We start from the raw sequence: 21,506 nt of genomic DNA on the forward strand, positions 1-21,506 counted from the left end.
CATGTTTCTTTTTCCTTTTATAAAATGACCCATTTATGGTACAGAATATTGCTGAATAGCAAGACAGTCTGAATCTATGTATTCATCCTCATCTTAGAGGTTGACTGTGTTTCACTCACCTGGCTGCCAGTCCTCCAGGTCGTAAGTTTGATACACGTGGTTTTCCATCCTTATCAGTTCCTCCTGAGATGGTGAGGCCCAGTGTGCTGCCTTCTTTCTTCACCAGCTCCACCATAGTCACCCCCCGCAGAGCTTCTAACCAAACACACACACACACGCACATAAAAACGATACACACACAATACAGGCAGAGGGAAGGACATACCAATACACACACAGGGATGTGTACACAGACATATGTAGCCACACTCAAACATACAAAATACAGGAGAGGAATAAGTGGTTAGTGTCTGTTCATTCATTCCAATTCCTGGATTAAAGCTTTAATAGTTTCTAAAAGATAAAAACAAACTAAGACAATTGTTCCTGTTTGTCCTTGAGTGAGACACTGATCTCGTGTTGGCTTAAAAGAGCTGAAATGACTAAAACGTAATGTGAATTTCAGACAAGATAAGAATCAGATAATGATAATTAGGAGTGCCCTTTGTCTCTTGTTGTCACTCCACTTGAAGACTTCCTGGCAGGGATGAAAAGGTCTTTAAAGGTTAAAGTACACCAGCAGAAAGCAGAAGTTTAGATCAATTTTCACTTCCAGCTGAGAAATTAACAAAAGTAATCAACACTGCACCTAATATACTTTGCTGCTAAAACGTTATATTTTACAGAATCTGCAACTCTAACTGTCCTTATTAAACAAACAATCAAACAAAAAAGCAAACAAACAAATAATTTAGTAAGTATAATTATTTGAAAAAACTGTCCACAAAATATACTACATTTTCTTGACCAATAATGTTACTTTCATTAACTTCGAAATAGCTGTTATGTACAGTTAAAACTCTAATGAATCCTCTGAAAGAAGGATCAAGGATTGGTGGACCACTCTGACTTTTTCAACATGAGGACAAAAGAACTGTGTAATGCAGAAGAACTACTTAATGCAATATTCCCTAAACACCTAAATAGACTACTCCATGAACCAAAGAAACACAACATTCATGAGAATTCCATCAAAATTCCAACACTTATTAAAAAACTATTTTTAGAGTGAGTTGAAGTTGTGTCATTTTTTTCGGTATTCTAAAACATATAAGGCCGATTGAGTTTGGTTAAGTCATGATGGGAGTAATTATTACTGGTCAAAAAAAATGGCATGAGTAAGGAAAATGTAAGACTTTCTAGGTTCATGAAAAGGCTAAGGAATTTGGTTCAAAACAGCCAGGGGAATCTTGGGAGATGAATAAGCCTTTACCAAAGTAATAAGTAAACTAAAACCCCAGAGCTGTCATGACATGGTGTTGCCTTCCCATTTGTCTATTTGTATCATTACCATTTACATACACCATGAGCGCACAGAAGCATTCCCATACACAAAAACACATCAACACACAAGCAGATGAGATAAAGCTTTTGTGTGATAGATGCCTAGATTAGGTACATCCCTCAGGCAACACTCAGGATCAGTGAAGTGCTTCACACCACAGTTATCTCTGATAGGCATTATGCAGCATATACAGGGACATGCACATTATTAGCAGAAAGGCACTCATTCATTCATTAGTCCTTGTGCTACTCACATTTGCATAAAAGCAACGCTTTTCCAAATGTAGTCTGGATGATGTGAACATTTTCTGAAGAGAATCCATCACTAATTTTTTTTTTCTGCAAAGCTGCAGAACTGAGGATGTTGGAATTCATAAAGTTTTGATCTTGTAGAATGATTTTTATACTGCACAAAAGAAAACTTGTAGAATGATTGATGTACTACAGAGAAATGGGAGGAGTATTACTGTACATGTAATAATGATGAGATAAACGGAAACACTTAAAATACAATAATAATAATAATTATTTTAAAATTTAAAATAATTTAAAAAAAATTCTTAATTTTTTAAAGCAAGCAAAGTGACCTAAGTTCTAGGAATGTAGCTGACTTATGTACAAATTGATAAAGATGTGACCTAAAAGATGATCAGAAAGAGGTCACAGATACATAACACAGAATAATAATAATACTAATAATAGACCTATTTAAAACTTCACGGGGAAACAAGCAGAAAACAATTCTTTTTTAAAGATTCCTTAAGCCTAGAAGAAGTTAATGAAAAGATGATGAAAATATAACTGAAGGCTCTCAACCTTTGACGAGCCATAAATTACAGTTTTCATTCATGTTGTCAATTATAGTGTATTGTTGGGCAATCATCAATAATGAGGAGGTTATAAAACAGCTAAAAAAGCTAAGGGGAAAAAAAATCAGTATTAGTCATCAGCTCGACTAAATGTGTAGTTTTGGACCTTTGGTTAGTCATGACTCAGATATAAATGTGTGCTTTCTAGAAAAGCAGCCAAAAAAAACAAACTTAGAAAGCTTTCTTAGGTAAGATGTTTACTTTAGAAGACCAAGTTTAATTGTGACCATTGGTAATTTCCAAGAAATACATTTTTTTAAAGCATTGGCTACTGGCTACACCCCTTTAAACAGAATTTTTAGGATATACCTTAAAAAACACAGACAGAGAACAAGAGAGAAAGTGACAGACAGAAAATTACACATTACAGGGAGTGCAGAATTATTAGGCAAATGAGTATTTTGTCCACATCATCCTCTTCATGCATGTTGTCTTACTCCAAGCTGTATAGGCTCAAAAGCCTACTACCAATTAAGCATATTAGGTGATGTGCATCTCTGTAATGAGAAGGGGTGTGGTCTAATGACATCAACACCCTATATCAGGTGTGCATAATTATTAGGCAACGTCCTTTCCTTTGGCAAAATGGGTCAAAAGAAGGACTTGACAGGCTCAGAAAAGTCAAAAATAGTGAGATATCTTGCAGAGGGATGCAGCAGTCTCAAAATTGCAAAGCTTCTGAAGCGTGATCATCGAACAATCAAGCGTTTCATTCAAAATAGTCAACAGGGTCGCAAGAAGCGTGTGGAAAAACCAAGGCGCAAAATAACTGCCCATGAACTGAGAAAAGTCAAGCGTGCAGCTGCCAAGATGCCACTTGCCACCAGTTTGGCCATATTTCAGAGCTGCAACATCACTGGAGTGCCCAAAAGCACAAGGTGTGCAATACTCAGAGACATGGCCAAGGTAAGAAAGGCTGAAAGACGACCACCGCTGAACAAGACACACAAGCTGAAACGTCAAGACTGGGCCAAGAAATATCTCAAGACTGATTTTTCTAAGGTTTTATGGACTGATGAAATGAGAGTGAGTCTTGATGGGCCAGATGGATGGGCCCGTGGCTGGATTGGTAAAGGGCAGAGAGCTCCAGTCCGACTCAGACGCCAGCAAGGTGGAGTACTGGTTTGGGCTGGTATCATCAAAGATGAGCTTGTGGGGCCTTTTCGGGTTGAGGATGGAGTCAAGCTCAACTCCCAGTCCTACTGCCAGTTTCTGGAAGACACCTTCTTCAAACAGTGGTACAGGAAGAAGTCTGCATCCTTCATGCAGGACAATGCTCCATCACACGCGTCCAAGTACTCCACAGCATGGCTGGCAAGAAAGGGTATAAAAGAAGAAAAACTAATGACATGGCCACCTTGTTCACCTGATCTGAACCCCATTGAGAACCTGTGGTCCATCATCAAATGTGAGATTTACAAGGAGGGAAAACAGTACACCTCTCTGTACAGTGTCTGGGAGGCTGTGGTTGCTGCTGCACGCAATGTTGATGGTGAACAGATCAAAACACTGACAGAATCCATGGATGGCAGGCTTTTGAGTGTCCTTGCAAAGAAAGGTGGCTATATTGGTCGCTGATTTGTTTTTGTTTTGTTTTTGAATGTCAGAAATGCATATTTGTGAATGTGGAGATGTTATATTGTTTCACTGGTAAAAATAAATAATTGAAATGGGTATATATTTGTTTTTTGTTAAGTTGCCTAATAATTATGCACAGTAATAGTCACCTGCACACACAGATATCCCCCTAAAATAGCTAAAACTAAAAAGAAACTAAAAACTACTTCCAAAAACATTCAGCTTTGATATTAATGAGTTTTTTGGGTTCATTGAGAACATGGTTGTTGTTCAATAATAACATTATTCCTCAAAAATACAACTTGCCTAATAATTCTGCACTCCCTGTTCATAGAAATTTATAGGTATGTAGCTAGTGGTAGTTGGTGTTGGCCACTTACCAGGTATGCTGTGTCTTCTTGAGGCCATGGTATGCTCTGGTCCAGAGATATCCTTAGTTTTCCCATATGGTCCATCATCTAAAGAGAAAAGAGAAACAGAATTGAACTTTAGTATTTTTAAATGTATTTTGGAACAGTTAAAGCTTCAATATTTTGACTGTGACAAGGCAAAAATGATTAGTTTATATGAACCCGAGGAAGGAGCTTGGAAAGAAAAGCGTCTGGACTTCTTTGAGTTGCTTGAAGACGTTTCACCTCTCATCAGAGAAGCTTCTTCAGTTCTAAGGTCAAATGGCAGAGAGTCCCAGATTTAAACCCAGTGGGAGTTTCCCCCCAAAGAGGGACAAAGTGATCCTGGTGATCCTCTACCTAATCACATGAGCCAAGGTGTGAAAGCGGGTGTGGGTCACAATCAGCCAAGGTGTCGGGTGAGCCTATTGTGAAACCTGGCCCCACCTTATCATGTGATTTCCTGAGATCAGATGGCCCAGGATGTGAGTGGGCGTTAAGGTGTCTGGGAAGGGATCTCAAAACTGGATTATAGATGGCAGACAGTTGGTGTCGTAAACCACCGCCTCTGTTCAAAGATGGTCGCTCACAGTGGACATAAATGGCTTCTTTCACTCCTCTTTCAAACCATCTGTCCTCTCTGTCCAAAATGTGAACATTGGCATCCTCGAAAGAGTGTCCTTTATCCTTAAGATGCAGATGGACAGCTGAGTCTTGTCCCGTGGAGGTGGCTCTTCTATGTTGTGCCATGCGCTTGTGAAGTGGCTGTTTGGTCTCTCTGATGTAGAGGTCTGGGCATTCCGCGCTGCACTGTACAGCATACACCACATTGTTAAGTTTGTGTTTAGGAGTTTTGTCTTTCGGGCTAACCAGTTTTTGTCCGAGTGTGTTGCTGGGTTGTAAGTACACTGGGATGTCGTGCTTGAAGAGAACCCTCCTGAGTTTTAGACTACGATGACCTGGATGACTGAGAACCTTCACAGACGAACCCGAGGATGAATTATCAGGTTTGCTTGGGGTGCACTGTATGTATGGCTATCTGACTCAACAGAAAGTCCTCAACACAAATAATGAAGGACACCACAAACGAATAACTACATAAAAGACCAAAAAATTCCATTTATTAATGGTGCTTATATACTGTAACCATACACCTAAAGACCTGTTTAGAAAAGCAATCATGCTAACACTGTTGGCACCTTTTTAGCTCACTTTCAACACAGGAATCACATTTCATATCTTAACTGACTGTGGTGTCCTCCCAAACTTCTCACATGTGATACTGAATATATGAAATTTGTAGCAACATAATAATACCCCTGCACATTAGTTTATGACCATAAGATGATCACAAAGCTCTTTTGTTTTTGATTTGGACTTTGTTATTCAGATATATAATTTCATTCACACTCTCATTGACACCTGTACACAGCTTCCGTAAATTGTATTGCTTGTCAGTGATGGTACTGTTGAGTAATGGTTTCTGCTCCCAGTTTCAGTTGACACTGGTCTGAGCATATCTGATGATGATTCTGAGAGGTACAACAAAAATGTCTGATAGCTAATCCATGACTGAGAATGTAAAGACAAGCCTGCAGCACTGCATCTGTTACTTCTATCAATCTTTTTTTTCCTTAAGGATCAAAGGGGTTTCATGCCCCAACTGAACAGATGCAAACACAGTTGGCCTTCCTGCCTTTAGAGCTGCAAATATTCTCTAAATGCTTCTTCGAGGGAATTTTCTCCCTTGTAAGAGTTTTTTTTTTTTAAAGAAATGCTGTGTAAAATGTTGAAAAAAAAAAAACACCCCACATTTGTAATCTCCGTACTACAACTGAAATTGCATCAGTTTTGCACACTACTATGTGAAGATTACATGTAAGGGAGATTTTCCAGTTACCTACACACTGTCACTTTAACTAACTTTAAGTAGGTTGACACATTGGCAAATACCCAGAAGAGCTGTTGAAGGAAGTCTCCTGCCAGTTTGGACAATGAAACAGAGGCCAACACTATATGTCACATTTGGGGGAACAGATGTCATGCTTTATAGTCTGCGGCAGAGACTTTCTGGCAAATATCTAGAAGACATTTAATATTTTATTTTTCTTCTGCTCAGATCACCACAGCTTTCTAAAGCTGTTCTTTTTTTGTTCCTAAATTAAAAGCACAGGAGGGAATCTTGTATACAAACTTAAATTAAATGTCACAATGCCTGCCTGTCTACATACTTGCAGTAACCACTTTCCTTTTTAATTGGGAGGTTCTTCCAATAAAGAAAGTACTTTTTGAATACAATATCAATGATGTGATCATGAATATGAAGCAGTTGCACAGCTGCAGTTTCCAGTTTTAATTCCTGTCTAGCTAACAAAGATAATAGTAATTCTGCCTGTAGGTGGTGTCAATGTGCTCTATCTACAAGTGAGCCACCCGCTGACAGCGTGACTGCAACTTTTCTTTTTTATACATATCTGCAAAATTAATTTGGCTCTGCATGAATTGTCCAGGAATGTCTTTCTGCTTTTTATGAAGAAGAACAAAGAGGGGCCAGAAATTATTGCGGATATAACTGAATATCACTAAATATATGTATTTGATGCATCATAATGTCCTTTTGGCACTAGTATCACACAATAATGCAAATAAATCGAAGCTGCTCTTTTCTTTTCTACCATAGAACGAATATAGAGCTTTTGTGTAAGGAATCATTTTTTTTTTTTAACTATAAATCTGCTTTTCCTTTTCAATCTATTATTGAGTACAATTATATTAATGCACATATTTTAAGGACTCATCTATGATATATTAAGGATATTAAGTATTTTGCTAACCCACACTCTTTAACTTAGTTTGACAGCAGCTGCGACAGCAGAGCTGAGCTTGTTGTTGTTGTTGTGACTCTGAAGGGAAAGGATGTGTCCTACTTTACAACCTCTGCTCCATCGGAGGGATGGGATAAGTTTAACAATTCATAAACCACTTCCCAGTTATTTTCATACTCTAATTCAGAAGTTGCATTAAAACCAGGCACAATTATGCCACAGCTTAAACATAAATGTCTTAGCCAATTTTCCAAAATAAATGCATATTTGTAATGCTGTTCCAGAGCAACATTTTAAATCAGCTTACTACCATTAGCAGAGTAAGCACTTAAAAAACATTTGTAACAGTACCAAAGAAACCGCAAACGTTAGCTGGCCAGAATTAACGATTGTGTGACATATTACTTTAACAGCCAAATTAACAAGGTATTTGCTTTCTATATTTTACTAATATGTCAAGAAATCTCTGTATGTTGTCAGTCTTCACACTGGGCAGGCCTAATGCTAAGGGTCAGAGTAAGTGCTCTAAGTTTTATTTTAATCACCAGAGGCAAAAGTAACATCATGTTCAGACAGTTCAGAAAGTATTCTATATTCAATTCCACCAGGATCAACACATTTTTTCTTCTTTTTTTTTATTGTTGTCACTACATGTTCCTGAAATTATTGACATTCTATGATCTCTAGTTGCCACATTGCTGCTAGTGTCTTCCTGTGTGGTAGCGAGTTTCCTGTGACATCTACCTTCCCTGATACTGACAGGACTAAAAATAGTCCTGTAGGAGTAGGAGCAGAAACACATTTGAGGTAGAAGGATATAAGTACACATAAACCCTTTTTAATCACTACAAGTGTACGCCTGTGAGTGCAGAAACTCCATTCATTTTTAATAGAATTAAAATCTATACATTGGTCTGGCGGTTTGCACAGTTGACTAATGGCTCATTCAGTTTACAACATGAAAGAGCAGAAAGGTTAGGTCAGCATATGAGTTGGTGTGGTTTTTTTTTTTAATGTGTTTTATGTTTTTGAGCTTGCGTATCTATCCTTTTTCTGTGTCTAAATATCATAATTAGTTACAATGTTTATGTTGTTTATTCAACATATGCATAACTCCTTCACTGTCAAGGCTTTGGCCTTTAAACAAATTGGTGAACTAAATTTTATTGTGTGCCGGGTGGTGGCCAGGAGCGGAGGCCCTGGCGGACCGATCCCCGGCTGCCAATTGGGACATGGAATGTCACCTCTCTGGTGAGTTAGTGCGTGAGGTTGAGAGGTACTGGCTAGATATAGTCGGGCTCACCTCTACGCATGACTTGGGCTCTGGAACCAGTCTTCTGGAGAGGGGCTGGACTCTGTCTCAGTCTGGAGTTGCCCCTAATGAGAGGCGGCGGGCTGGGGTGGGTATGCTAATATCCCCTCGGCTTGCTGCTGGTACGTTGGGGTTCTTCCCGGTGGATGAGAGGGTTTGTTCCCTCCGCCTTAGGGTCGGGGAACGGATCCTGACTGTCATCTGCGCTTATGCGCCGAGTGGCAGTTCAGAGTACCTGGGTGGGGTGCTGGAAGGTGCTCCACCTGGAGACTCTGTTGTCCTGCTGGGAGACTTCAATGCTCACGCGGGTAACAACAGCGAGACCTGGAGGGGCGTGTTTGGGAGGATCGGCCTCCCTGATCTGAATCCGAGCGGTGTTTTGTTATTGGACTTCTGTGCAAATCACAGTTTGGCCATAACGAACACCTTGTTCAAACAGAAGAGTGTCCATAAGTGCACGTGGCACCAGGACGCTCTAGGCCGCAGGTCGATGATCAATTTTGTAATCGTATCACCCGACCTGCGACCATATGTTCTAGACACTGGGGTAAAGAGAGGGGCTGAGCTGTCAACTGATCACCACCTGGTGGTGAGTTGGATCAGGTGGCGGGGGAGGATGCTAGACAGACCCGGTGCACTTAAACGTGTAGTAAGCGTGTGCTGGGAACGTCTAGCAGAGGCCCCAGTCCACGAGATCTTCAACGCACACCTCCGGCAGAGCTTCAACAGCATTCCGAGGGATACTGGGGACATTGAGTCTGAATGGACCATGTTCAGCATCTCCATTGCTGAAGCTGCTGCATTGAGCCCCGAACCAAATGGTGGACACCAGAGGTGAAGGGAGACACCAGGCTGAAGAAGGAGTCCTATCGGGCTTGGTTAGCCTGTGGGACTCCGGAGGCAGCCGACAGGTATCGACAGGCCAAGCGGAACGCAGCTCGGGCAGTGGCTGAAGCAAAAACTCGGGTGAGGGAGGAGTTCGGAGAGGCCATGGAAAAAGACTTTCAGACTGCCTCGAAGAGAGATCAGGAGGGGAAAGCGGTGCTCTACCTGCACTGTGTATAGTGCTGGCCTCTCCCTTAGAGATAGGGTGAGAAGTTCGGCCATCCGGGAGGGGCTCAGAGTAGAGCAGCTGCTGCTCCACATTGAAAGGAGCAGCTGAGGTGGTTTGGGCATCTGACAAGGATGCCTCCTGGGCGCCTCCTGGGTGAGGTGTTCCGGGCATATTGCACCGGGAGGAGGCCCCGGGGCAGACCCAGGACACGCTGGAGAGATTATATCTCTCAGCTGGCCTGGGAACGCCTTGGTGTTCCCCCAGATAAGCTGGAGGAGGTGGCTGGGGAGAGGGAGGTCTGGGTTTCTCTGCTTAGGCTGCTGCCGCCGCGACCCGGCCCCGGATAAAGCGGATGAAGATGGATGGATGGATGGATGGATGGATGGATGGATGGAAATTTTATTGTAAAAAACTTCGTTGTATCCTTTAACCTTAATTAATGTGTCACATGCATTTATGCAAAGCACAATTACAAAAATTAATATTTCCACAGAACATAAAATATTTTAAAAATCCATGGTAGCATATTTAAAGCGAAGCTTTTATATATAGCTTGTAGTTTTACCTTTATCGACCATTTGATGTCTTTACAAGAAACAGTTCAGCAATATATAAAGTGATATCCTCTAACAATGCCACAATTTCCTGGCTTCTAACAATTTCAAATATGCAGTCTGTCGCACTGGAAATGCTTAGAAATCAGTTCTCTTCCCAGCAGTAACAGTTAAAAGGAGGCCATTGTTGTTGTGTCTCAGAGTCTAGAGATCTTCACAGAGGTGTAATAAGTTTAATAATTCATAAGTTGTGGATTCAATTTAGCTTTAAACTGCTTTCATAAGTTATATGGCTGGCTGTTCCTGCTGTGGGGCTGTCACAAGTATAATGGACCCTAAAGGCTGCTCATCAACACACACACGCATGCTTACATGCAAAATATGTGCATGAAAATAAAACTCAAGCATGCTAGAAAATACAAATGTACACTTGCAAAGACATCAGGAATGCTTTCAGCAACTTGGCCATCTCTGCCGCACTGACTGGATGTAAGACAAACTGATTTAGTCACAACTTACCCCATCGAGCACTATGAATCTGCAGCTCTCATCCTCCAAACCCACATATCTCCAGTGCCAGAGTTTCTGTGACTGAGGTATCAGATCACTACAAACTTGTTTGTCATAACAGGCCTTTGGAAGCATAGCACATCATCTGCTAGCAATACTAGTCTTTTTCAATGGATATACATATCATCTTCACACTGACACTTTTTCTTTTTAAAACCTTTTTTTCCACTGCCTCTCTTCTCGGTTCCCCAACACTTTCTGATAAATTAGTGCCTCCGAGTGAATAATTTGAATGTGATTAGGCTAATGACTGCCGGCACTGTCAGCTCACCAAACAGGTTGAGTTACAGAAGAGGCGTCAGGCCAGATTTCCTCCTGCAGCAGAAGTGCTGGCATAATGCTTACAGCATGAGTATCTTTTCAAGCAGAGACAGTAATGACTTTAGCATGTGCTGGGCAGGTTTTACAGAACAAAGGATGGATGTCATTGGACAAATACAAAGTAATTTTTGTACAACAGGTTTTAAGTTCAGATTCATTGCTCTGTAGCAACAATGGCACAGCTGTTAAATGAAAAGGGCTGAATTATTTTAAATGTTTATTATTTTCCGAACAAAACTAAACAGCTGAACAGAAATTGCAATATACTTATGTTGTTACAGTTACATGTAGCATGCCAACATTTCTTGTCAGCTAAATGTTCACTCAGGATATACTGCAAAAGCAATATGCTACTGTATGTGTGCATGTGTGTGCCCCACAACAGATGTTACATGTTACACACACACACACACACACACACACACACACACACACACACACACACATATATATATATATATATATATATATATATATATATATATATATATATATATATATATATATATATATATATATAATTTTTTTTTTTTTTTTTTTTTTAATTAAAATAAGTGAAAAACCCATAGTGATGCATTTTTAATGCATGAAGTCACTCACTGTTGGCTGTGTGAGCTGATGAAAAAGTGAGTGACCAAAATAGTTACAATACAGCCTACAGCTCTGTGCTATGCAGAATGAAAAATGAACAAGACACTGATTTTTGTGCCACCCTAAATTAAATTCAAGCCTCAGCCTGGCCACCACCACAAAATTGTGGCATCTCCATTGCAAATAAATGAATGAATAAATTAAAGGAAACAGAAAAAAAGAATTAATGTGAAGAAATAAGACTAAAAAAACATCCATGCACCAAAACGCACAATTATTTGTGTATCAAAGTATCATATTACTTTGATACACAAATAATTGTACTTTTTGGTGCACACACACCCACACACCCACAGACACACAGACACACAGTAGCACATTGCATGTATGCATGCATATATGATATATTTTAAGTGTTTTATGGGGTTGTAGGTCAAAAAATTCTGGGTACACTCTGGGACAGACAAACATTCACACTCACATTCACACCTATGGGCAATTTAGAATGACCAAATATAAATATACTCAGATCAGGAACATGGTAATCGCATGTAGTTTTGTACACTGAAGACTGGTACTAAGTCATGCTGAAAAAAGGGAATCGGCATCTTTATCAAACTTGGGATGGAGGCATGAAGTGCTCTAAAATCACACAACCACAGCAAGCACTTCAAATCATCATGTCTGTGGAAATTTCACACTAGACTTCAAACAACTTTGATTTTATACTTCTTTACTCTTCCTCCAGACTCTAAGATCTTGATTTTGATATGAAATGTAAAATTTACTTTGATCTGTACAGAGGACTTTGGACCAGTAGGCAACAGTCCAGTTCTTATTCTCCAGTCTCTGGTTCAGTGTGGCTTTCAGAGACTATTGTTTAACATATAGTTTGAACCAATATGGAAATATAGTTACTGCTGAAATGACCCAGATGCAGATAAAAGTGTTGCCCAGTTTTAAACTAGATGTATGAAAGTCTTTGATCTGCGAAATGTGGATATTTGCATTTCAAATGGTGAGTTTTGAATTAGCAGAAAACACTTGAGAATATGGTGTCAAGATAGCAATGCAAAAAGTGAATTGGAAAGTAGCAAAGGTTTTGAGCAAAACAATATTGGGGTATTTTTCATGTATCAATACACCAAGCTGATGTTTAGCTTAAACAACTAATCATCTACCTCTCAACCACAGATCAAATCAATGTTGAGCTTCTAATCTGAATTTGATAAGTTGATATTTACTGACAAGCATAGCACTAAAATGAATACATATCATGATCATACTCTGACCTACAGTTTGAAAGCACATAATTAGGAAAACACCTTCCTACACACAATCTTAGTTTAACCATTTCTTTCTTTAGCAATCACACAAAAACACTCAGGGGTATATAACAGTACTTACTAGACACAACACCCCAACAACTTAATCATAGATATACATACAAACATAAATTTACACTCTCTCAAGTACACACAGAGTGGTTTCTCCAAATGTGACAACAAAGTGGATGCATGGGTGAATCTAGGTGTCACCTCGTTGTGCTTATTATTATACACATGCATATACACAGCAGAGCCTCTTATTGGTAAGTTGATGCCACTCATTTAAAAGCAATTCTGTAGAGATCCATCACTGAATATAGAGAGACAAAGGGGTTTGTAACTGCAATGTGAACTTTGTATGTTTTCACCCCTGGCTTTCATTTGTAGTCATGAAAAAGTGAATCATTTCCATAACAAGAGCAAATTTGCATAGGCAAAAATTTGTGACTAGTTGCAGTCTGACCGTAGAGATTTAAGAATTCATCAAAATCTGTAAACTGAAATGAATGAAAATCTGTCACTGACGATATGTTTGGAAGAACACATCAATGCCAAGAATGTAGCAGCACTGTACACAATAGTAAATATTAACATAATAAGGTTTTATTTATGATGTTTCTCCTGGACTAATATGCATAATACACTTGAATGAGCTGTGATTGCAGAGAGCAGCTGCCAGGTACGTTTGTATGAAAGTGGAAGAAGGCTTCATGTGAAAAGAATGCAGCACTACTCAGTCAGGCTTCTCAGGGTGCATAAAAGAGAACACAAGATCCAATTGAAAAGAAGCGAACAGAGTAACTCAGCCTATTCGTTTTGTTGAATAAGAAATTAAAGCAAGCACACTATTATAATCATTCGCTATTCACTAAACCATCAAGTAGGCGTCACAAAACAAATGAACAAGCGTGCTGCTGAAGTGTTCAGAAAAAGAGATACACCTGTTTGTTCAATGCAGGAAAATGAGAAGAAAAAGACAGAAGACAGACTGACAAGTATGCATATTTTCAAACAAACTTACATAAACTAGCAATGACACTTTAACTTTATGTTAATTTTGATTTGCAAGAAAAGCAAAATGCAACGGAAATCCAGGAAATAGTCATTCACATCGTCTATATGTCTGCCATAATTATTTGTAGATTCCTTAGTGTGGCCGACAGGTAATGGGAGACTAACTCAAGAAAGCCATTATCCACGTATAAAGGCCCTTCCCTGACATTAACTGAAGAGTGTCTTGCTGTGAGGTTGCAATGAGTCACCATACATCTATAGAATAATCTTAATATGATGATGTAGTGTATGTGTGTAGTACCCTGTATAACCAGAAACATACAGCTTAACCCTTAAAATTACCCAACTAAGATCCCTTTTAACCTTTCTTCAGACTTCTCAAATTCCAACAAGTCTGGAAGAAAGCTATGCAGCCTTTCAATTGTGTGGTGTTACTCTAGACCATTAGTGGTAATGTTACTAAATATTTTTGCTTGTTTAGGTCACACTACCTTGAAATTGTTACTGCCCTTTAATGATCATAACGACAACAAATGCCAGTGTATCTGAAGAAATAACATACATTTTTCCTCTGTTACATCAAGTTTCAGTGTCACACAAGCACCATAAAAATCAATGACCCGGTCACTGGTATGTCTTTGTTTCACATTCACTGTAGGGCTATTTTGATTTTTTTCTAGTGGACCCTGATTGACTCATTATAAAGAATTGATATCTTCAATAGGAATGAATGGAGATGACAGGTAAGAACAACACAGAAAAAGACTAAAACATCATTTGTTCTGGTCTTTTCATGAAAATTGTTCACAATCTGCTTCTTAGGTCTGATGACATTATCCATTTCCAGGTCCCAACTCTTCTCAGTTACCAAATTAAACAAACACTGTGGTATCACTGAGAGTTAAAAATCGTCCAAATTCTGTCATCTCCAATGAATGGTCAGTGTGGCTGTTCTCCCAGGCGTTACAATGCCGCCCAAGGTCCAAGTGCATTTCTCGGCTTTTAACAAAATGCTATACGTCGCCAGGTGTTTCATCAGATTTGAGGTGTTACCTCCTTTGACAGTATCACAGTATCACCTTAAAGCACTTGTTGCAGGCTGCTGTGTTTGCATCTTTTGCTGTGAAGTACAGCCAGACTTGTGACCGCCTCTCCTTGGGCATTTTTAATCTGTAGCTTTGCTCTAAAAGAACGTACGTACCTGGGCCCACCTACTACGCTTGCAAAGGTAAAATTATTGGCTAGAATTCAAAGTGTATTACATCTCAGGGAAAAAAAAAAGCACCGAAACAAAGCACCGAAATTTGCGCTGCTTTTCGGTCTGATTACTACAGTTTATGTCCGGTACCGGTACCCATCCCTACCTAATGGTAGCCAGTTTAGAACCTCTACAAAGTGTGTGTGAGTGTGTGTAGGGTGTGAGTGTGTGTCTTTGTGACATGCATAGACACACACAGGCTCTGAGTTTTTGAATACTAACGCATCTGATTGCTGCCATTATGATGCTGAATGAAATTGAAGATGTGTAATTGGCTATTGTTCATGACAAAGCTGGTACACAGAGGGATAAAAAAGATACAGAAAAAAACAAAAACTGCAAAATACCGCACATATGAACAGTAACCCTCCCACCCACCCACTCAGTAAATATTAAACAGACGGGGGGAAAAAATGGCAAAAATTGTGTGTTGTACATGTGCACACACAGTTATCCTGACCTGTACACATACAAGTTCTGTCACCTCTTGCACAATTTTTTACACCCACTCTCCAAACACACACACTCTCTCTCTCTCTCACACACACACACACACACACACACACACACACACACACACACACACACACACACACACACACACAGAGTAGATGTCTCACCCACACACTGAGTGTCTATGGAAGGAACAAGCAGTAATTAGGGTGGTTAATAGCTTGTCTGTTGTGGTAATTGCTGCCTGTATGGATCTGGTTGGAGGGTAGAATAGGGGTGCAGCAGAGGGGTCTCATCAACACTTTAGTTCTAATGGTCTCATGTCTCTCTCTCTCTCTCGCTCTGTGTCACCTCTTTATCTCTTTCTTGCCAAGCTAAACTCTTGCTAAAGTTTATCTGTAACAAACTTTCTAAAGCAGATGACACAGAATATTCATCAGTACAGCATCCATCTGAAATAGACAGTTAACCAAAAGATGTTCTTTTTTGGGTATTTATATTTATTATAATGACCGAAACTGCTATAACATAATTTGTTCCTATAATTTGTTCCTTTGCAAGCTCCTTTGACTACGATGACCTGGATGACTGAGAACCTTCACAGACTTGTTCCTATAATATTGTTTTACTCTCCCAGAGTAAAATGCTTCACTGCTCACAGCCTCTCTTTTTTGCCTCATCAGAAACAAAACATATTTTTTAAGGACATCAAGAACAGTGCTATAAGGGCAAAAAAATGATATTTTTTGTTTTTAAGATCTGCAATTGCAAGAAAAAAGGACATTTCTTCAAGATATGAAGAAAATCAATTCAAGAAGTACAGCTGATATAAGCTATGTAAAGGAGAAATGGCTGGCTTTCACTTCTCACCTGAAGGCTGTATTTTTTTTCTGCATTAAAATATGCCACACAAAAATACTGAATATTTTGCTGAAATGTTTAGTTTATATCATGGTCTCACTGTTAAGCACAGGCACTGTGATACAGAAGTTTTTCTCTGTGGGTTTTAGTGACATGATTAATATACAGGTGTTTTACAAATTAAATCCAGAACAACATTGTCTGCCTGCCAGACAATTCTGATACACGTGTTGCAAATAAAGATGTATCAGCATATTCTTAAAATCAAAACCAATATGTACAATATGTGCTCTGAATGATACAAGATTGAAAGTTTAACATTCTCATGACAGATAGTTTTACTGGTATTGGTATTTAACAATAAAGCTTAGAAAGGCAGGAGATATAACAAGGTAGAAATAAAAAAAATTGAAGCAAATATTATATAGTAAAAAACTGAGCCACTCAGATTCCAGCTGTCAGAGGGCCCGGTGGCGCCAGTGTCCGACAGCCTCGCCTCTGTCAGTGCGCCCCAGGGCAGCTGTGGCTACAACGTAGCTTGCCATTGCCAGTGTGTGAATGTGTGTGTGAATGGGTGAATGACTGAATGTAGTGTAAAGCGCTTTGGGGTCCTTAGGGACTGAGTAAAGCGCTATACAAATGCAGGCCATTTACCATTTACCATTTGTACAAATAGGAATTTTTAACGATAAGAAAGGCCAAAAATAAAATTTACTGCTTTTGATTTCCCAACCAAATTGTAAGATTTTAACATTAGTACCTCCAGCAATGTGGAGAATATTGGATATTGCAAAGAAATATTAAGTTATTGAGTAAGGAGGATTTTTTACACCATCATGAAAATGGTAAAAAGCAATTCCATGACTGAACTAAAGATTATTGTAGTTACTGAAATTACAAGCAGGCATCTTCTTACTTCTTGTTGTGTTGAGCTGACAGGGCGATGGTCTTTATCAACAGGAAAAGCTAACTGTAAAACTTGTGAAAATATAGTTAGTGGTTTAAAATCTATATGCATCCTTTGGTATTTTCCTGTGCCATCTGGTGGGCTGGACTGGAGTCTTTGCCAGGCCAATTCTGCCTTATATTTGACACTCCTGCTATAAAAGCTTTATCACCACACACTCTGAAAAACACCGCTGCAAAAATGCACTCCACATCATTCCTAGTCATCTGATTATTGGCATAAAAATACATTGTTGTACGAGATTTGCATTTCAACTATAAGACACATTAAATGTCACCAAATCCACCATAATATGAGGCAAACATCCCTAAAAACATGACAAACAAAGTACTGTTGGATTTCAACAAAGATAGAAAAATCTCACAGATGAAGAAAATCAGGCACAAGGAGAAATCAGCTTGACAGTTGTAGGGCAGGAAAAAGATGTCAAAAACACCTTTGAAGTTACAGTTTTGTTTCTTGTGCCAACACATCTCTGTAGCAGATTCAAACTGATGTTCAGTTAACTAAGTTGAGCTGGTTTTATCAGAGGACCGGCAAAGGAAGAGAAAGAGAAGAGTGATGAAAATGAGAAATAACTGGGTGTTGTGATGTGAAAGACAGTCCCGTCATTAATTAGTCACATGGTTTGATCCCCCGCGCACGCTGCCGTGATGCACCTGGAGTAAGCTGCTTGAGGTAAGAGCATTATCTAACTGTCTAAAAATGTAAATGACAGGGAAGAGAACATAATGTGTTAAAGACACAGTAAGAAATGTCCTGTTCTGTCGCTGAAAATATTCAAAAGCAGTTTTCTATTTTTATTTTTATAAATAGTGTTATTAATTACAAATGATCAGTCTGAACAATTATACATTCAGTAGTCCCTTTACTAAGTCTACCTTGTTAGTGCTGGGTTGGGCCCTTTTCCCCTTCAAAATAGCCTTAATTCTTTGTCGCATAGATTCGACCAGGTGCTAAAAACATCCCAGAGCCTTTTTCAGCATTATACTGGCACGACTAACAAAAGATTTTGGTCTGTATTTACATTACACTGCCGTTCCACCACATCCCAAAAAGGCTCAGTTTGACCGTGGAGACCTTTACGAGACACACTGTGCCCATAAAGATGGTCAATAGTAGTCAGGTAAGCTTAAACAATCCTCAAATTATACTAAAGGACCCATTGTTTACCAAGAAAATATCCCCCTCATTATCTGAATGCTTTAGCAGAAAGCTGGAAACTGTGTTTCCAGTCTTCTGTTCTCCAACATCAGTGAGACTGCTGGAACGGTTGCCTTAGACTCCTGTTCTTGGATGACAGGAGTGGCAGTTGGTGTGGTCTTGTGCTGCTGTAATGCATCTACTTCAAGGTTCCCATCTTGTACATACAGAGATGCTTTTCTGCATGCCTCGGTTCTTCCCCATTTTGATTCTTGGTTTGAACTTAAGCAAGTCGACCTGACCATGTCGACATGTCTAAATGTGTTAATTCCATGTCATTGGCAGGCTTGATATTTGCATTATCTAATGCAAATGTCTAATCATGCTCTTCATAGTTGCACAGGTGTACTTAATAATAGAGGCCAGTGACTGCAGATTACTACTAAGCACTCATGTCTGCATTCTGTTTAGCTGCATTATCGTCATGCTTGTAATCAGAGAACAGATGTCCTGCCAGAGGAGTATAGTTACAACTTGCTGAGCAAAATGCAGTTTGTAGGAAACAACAGAGAAATATGAATGCAACATGCAAAGCTGATAATAATTTCTGACATACTCACTGCCTCACAACTGTCACTATTAACAGAGGTGGGAAGTAACAAAGTACACATATATTTTCATTGTACTTAAATAGAATTTTCAGGTAACTTGTGTATTTTTTTTTACTTTTATATCGCATGTTTTCATAAATGGGTTGTTAAGTTTTTGAGGAGACTGATTATTTTATGTCACTGAATACCTTCTGGATATCAACTCGATTTGAATGTAAATGGAAGGAACAATAAAACTTAGAAGACAACCTTGGTGATCCATATTGACTAAAGGCAAAAACATATAATTATGGACCAGAATGAATAAAATTTCTGGTGCTACAAAAGAGGAGCAAGCACAAAGGGAATAATCTATTTTCCAAGTTGAACTGTCTAAAACATAAGTATGATCCTTTACATGTTCAGTCTGAAGGTGCAGGTATGAATTAAAATTTGACTCCACAGCACACAAATGCCTTTGAGTCCTCCTTTCCTCCCCTACATAAAAGATGATTAGTAAAAATGGGACTGTCCATCTCAGCCACTGTATTAAGGCTGGTGGGGCCTTTGTATATTTATGGATTAATTCAAAGTGCATGAAAATGCATCAATTTGTTGGAAGACGTACTTGCATAATAATCACCATATATTTATGTGGACAATATTCTTTTTTTTCTTTCCAATAAATAAACTCAAAAAATGAATGACTGGACCTTTAACATGATGATGCTTCGCTCACTTAATTCTACCTACAAAATGCTTTATACTGCTTAGAGGTTGAAAATACCAAAGAGCAGTGAATTTTAGAGCAGCAGCACAAGTTGGCTCATCACAGCCTGCATACAAAATCCACACAATGGAAATTATTATGACTTGTTTTTAAGTGATTTTTCCCCCACTCTGATTTTGGGGTTCCCACACTTACCAAATCCTGACTGTACATATTAAAATTTTTAGATGTAGAGGCAGAGTTTCCCACTTACAATGTAGTCAACAATCCTACTCTTTTTTTTTTTTTTTTAGCTTTACTTGAATAAAGAAGTTGAAAGAGTACTTTAACTTTCACCAATGCATTTTTAAGACACACATCTTAACCTCCCCTTAACTGAAGAATGTCTATACCTTTGTCCACTCTGAATATTAAATTATCGGTGTGGTCAGCTCAGAAAATAAAAAGGATCAAATCAAGCTGTCGGCAGAAAGCCAACATGGTGATAAAGCTCTCATCATACATTTAGTGTATATTTCTGCTTCATATCCTTATCCCTTCAGCAATGGTGAGATTGAATCAGCCCCACAAAACAGTGCAAACAGCAAAAAAAGTGAAAAACTGCCTATTTGGTCATATTCTAAGAGACATATGAGAACTACAGTATCAAACTACTTAAAAAAATAAAGTAAAATGTTTTTTGTCACAGTCTTTTAAAATATGCAGTGTTAGGGAACTTAACTTTTCCGTTTTAATCTTCTGTAATAATGAATCTAAATTACAGCAATAACTCAAAGCATGCAGTGAAATACGAAACCTCTGTCTGTATCTACATAAAACTAAAAGAAATAAAAGCAGCTTTGTGAGTCTCACTACATTGTTATCATCTTGGTTAGTCTCTGAGGCCATTTCACAGAATATATCTCCCACTATGTTCATTCGTGCATGAAATAGGATGGTGCTCACCTTATTAATACTCCTGATGCATCTCGTTAACTTTACTACACTAATGTACTGTATGTTGTAGAGGAATAGAATCAGAAATGTGTTATGCTGATATCATGGTTGATAGTTTTGTTTCTTGGCTATGACACCATGTGGAATACTTCAAATTGAATCAATAGCACATAATCTTACAAAACAATATGATACTTTTTCCAAAAGCATTTATACCACTTTGTGATGTAGCACCAGTAATGTGCAAAAGTGTTCTATTGCTGATTAAGTGGTGATCAATTGGTGACTGTGGGTATGAATATGGGCATAAATAGTTGTCTGATCTGTTCGTCCTGCAGTAGACTCATGACCTGTTCAGGATGCATCCTGCCTCTTGCTCATGACAACTGTGATAGGACCTATGACCATGAATTGGAGAAATAGTTAAAAAAAATATGCATCGATGCATTTGCTTTATTGTTGTTGTTGTTGTTTTTATTTCCTGGGCATGAACCTGACCTCATACAATAGATGTTGATGCATCTTCACTTATCCAAACGTTTTCCACCTTAAAGGACCAAAAATTGCACATACAGTATATAAACAGGATGGACTGGCAGACAGGAGTTTGAGTCACATATCTCATTGGGATCTTTTATTTATTTATTTTAATGAAACTACTTAAGTTTAAGCAATGAAACGTACTTAGTTTGGTTTAGGCAATGCAAAATACTTGGCTTG

General features: G+C 38.8%; 1 protein-coding gene across 1 annotated transcript in view; it reads right to left on the bottom strand.

Moving 5' to 3' along the window:
* grip2b (glutamate receptor interacting protein 2b) overlaps nt 1-21,506 on the bottom strand; it is a 173,028-nt gene that overhangs the window by 52,509 nt on the left and 99,013 nt on the right. Inside the window, exons 2-3 of the mRNA XM_085457259.1 lie at nt 4,271-4,348; nt 120-255 (exon numbers count right to left, since the gene is read on the bottom strand). Coding sequence (XP_085313385.1) covers nt 120-255; nt 4,271-4,348 — 214 coding nt within the window. The remainder of the gene's footprint in view (nt 1-119; nt 256-4,270; nt 4,349-21,506) is intronic.

This window comes from Copadichromis virginalis, linkage group LG5 (assembly GCF_057382275.1).
Source record: "Copadichromis virginalis isolate Kocher_CV1m ecotype Utaka linkage group LG5, C_Virginalis_male_GT1.1, whole genome shotgun sequence".
Lineage (NCBI taxonomy): Eukaryota > Metazoa > Chordata > Actinopteri > Cichliformes > Cichlidae > Copadichromis > Copadichromis virginalis.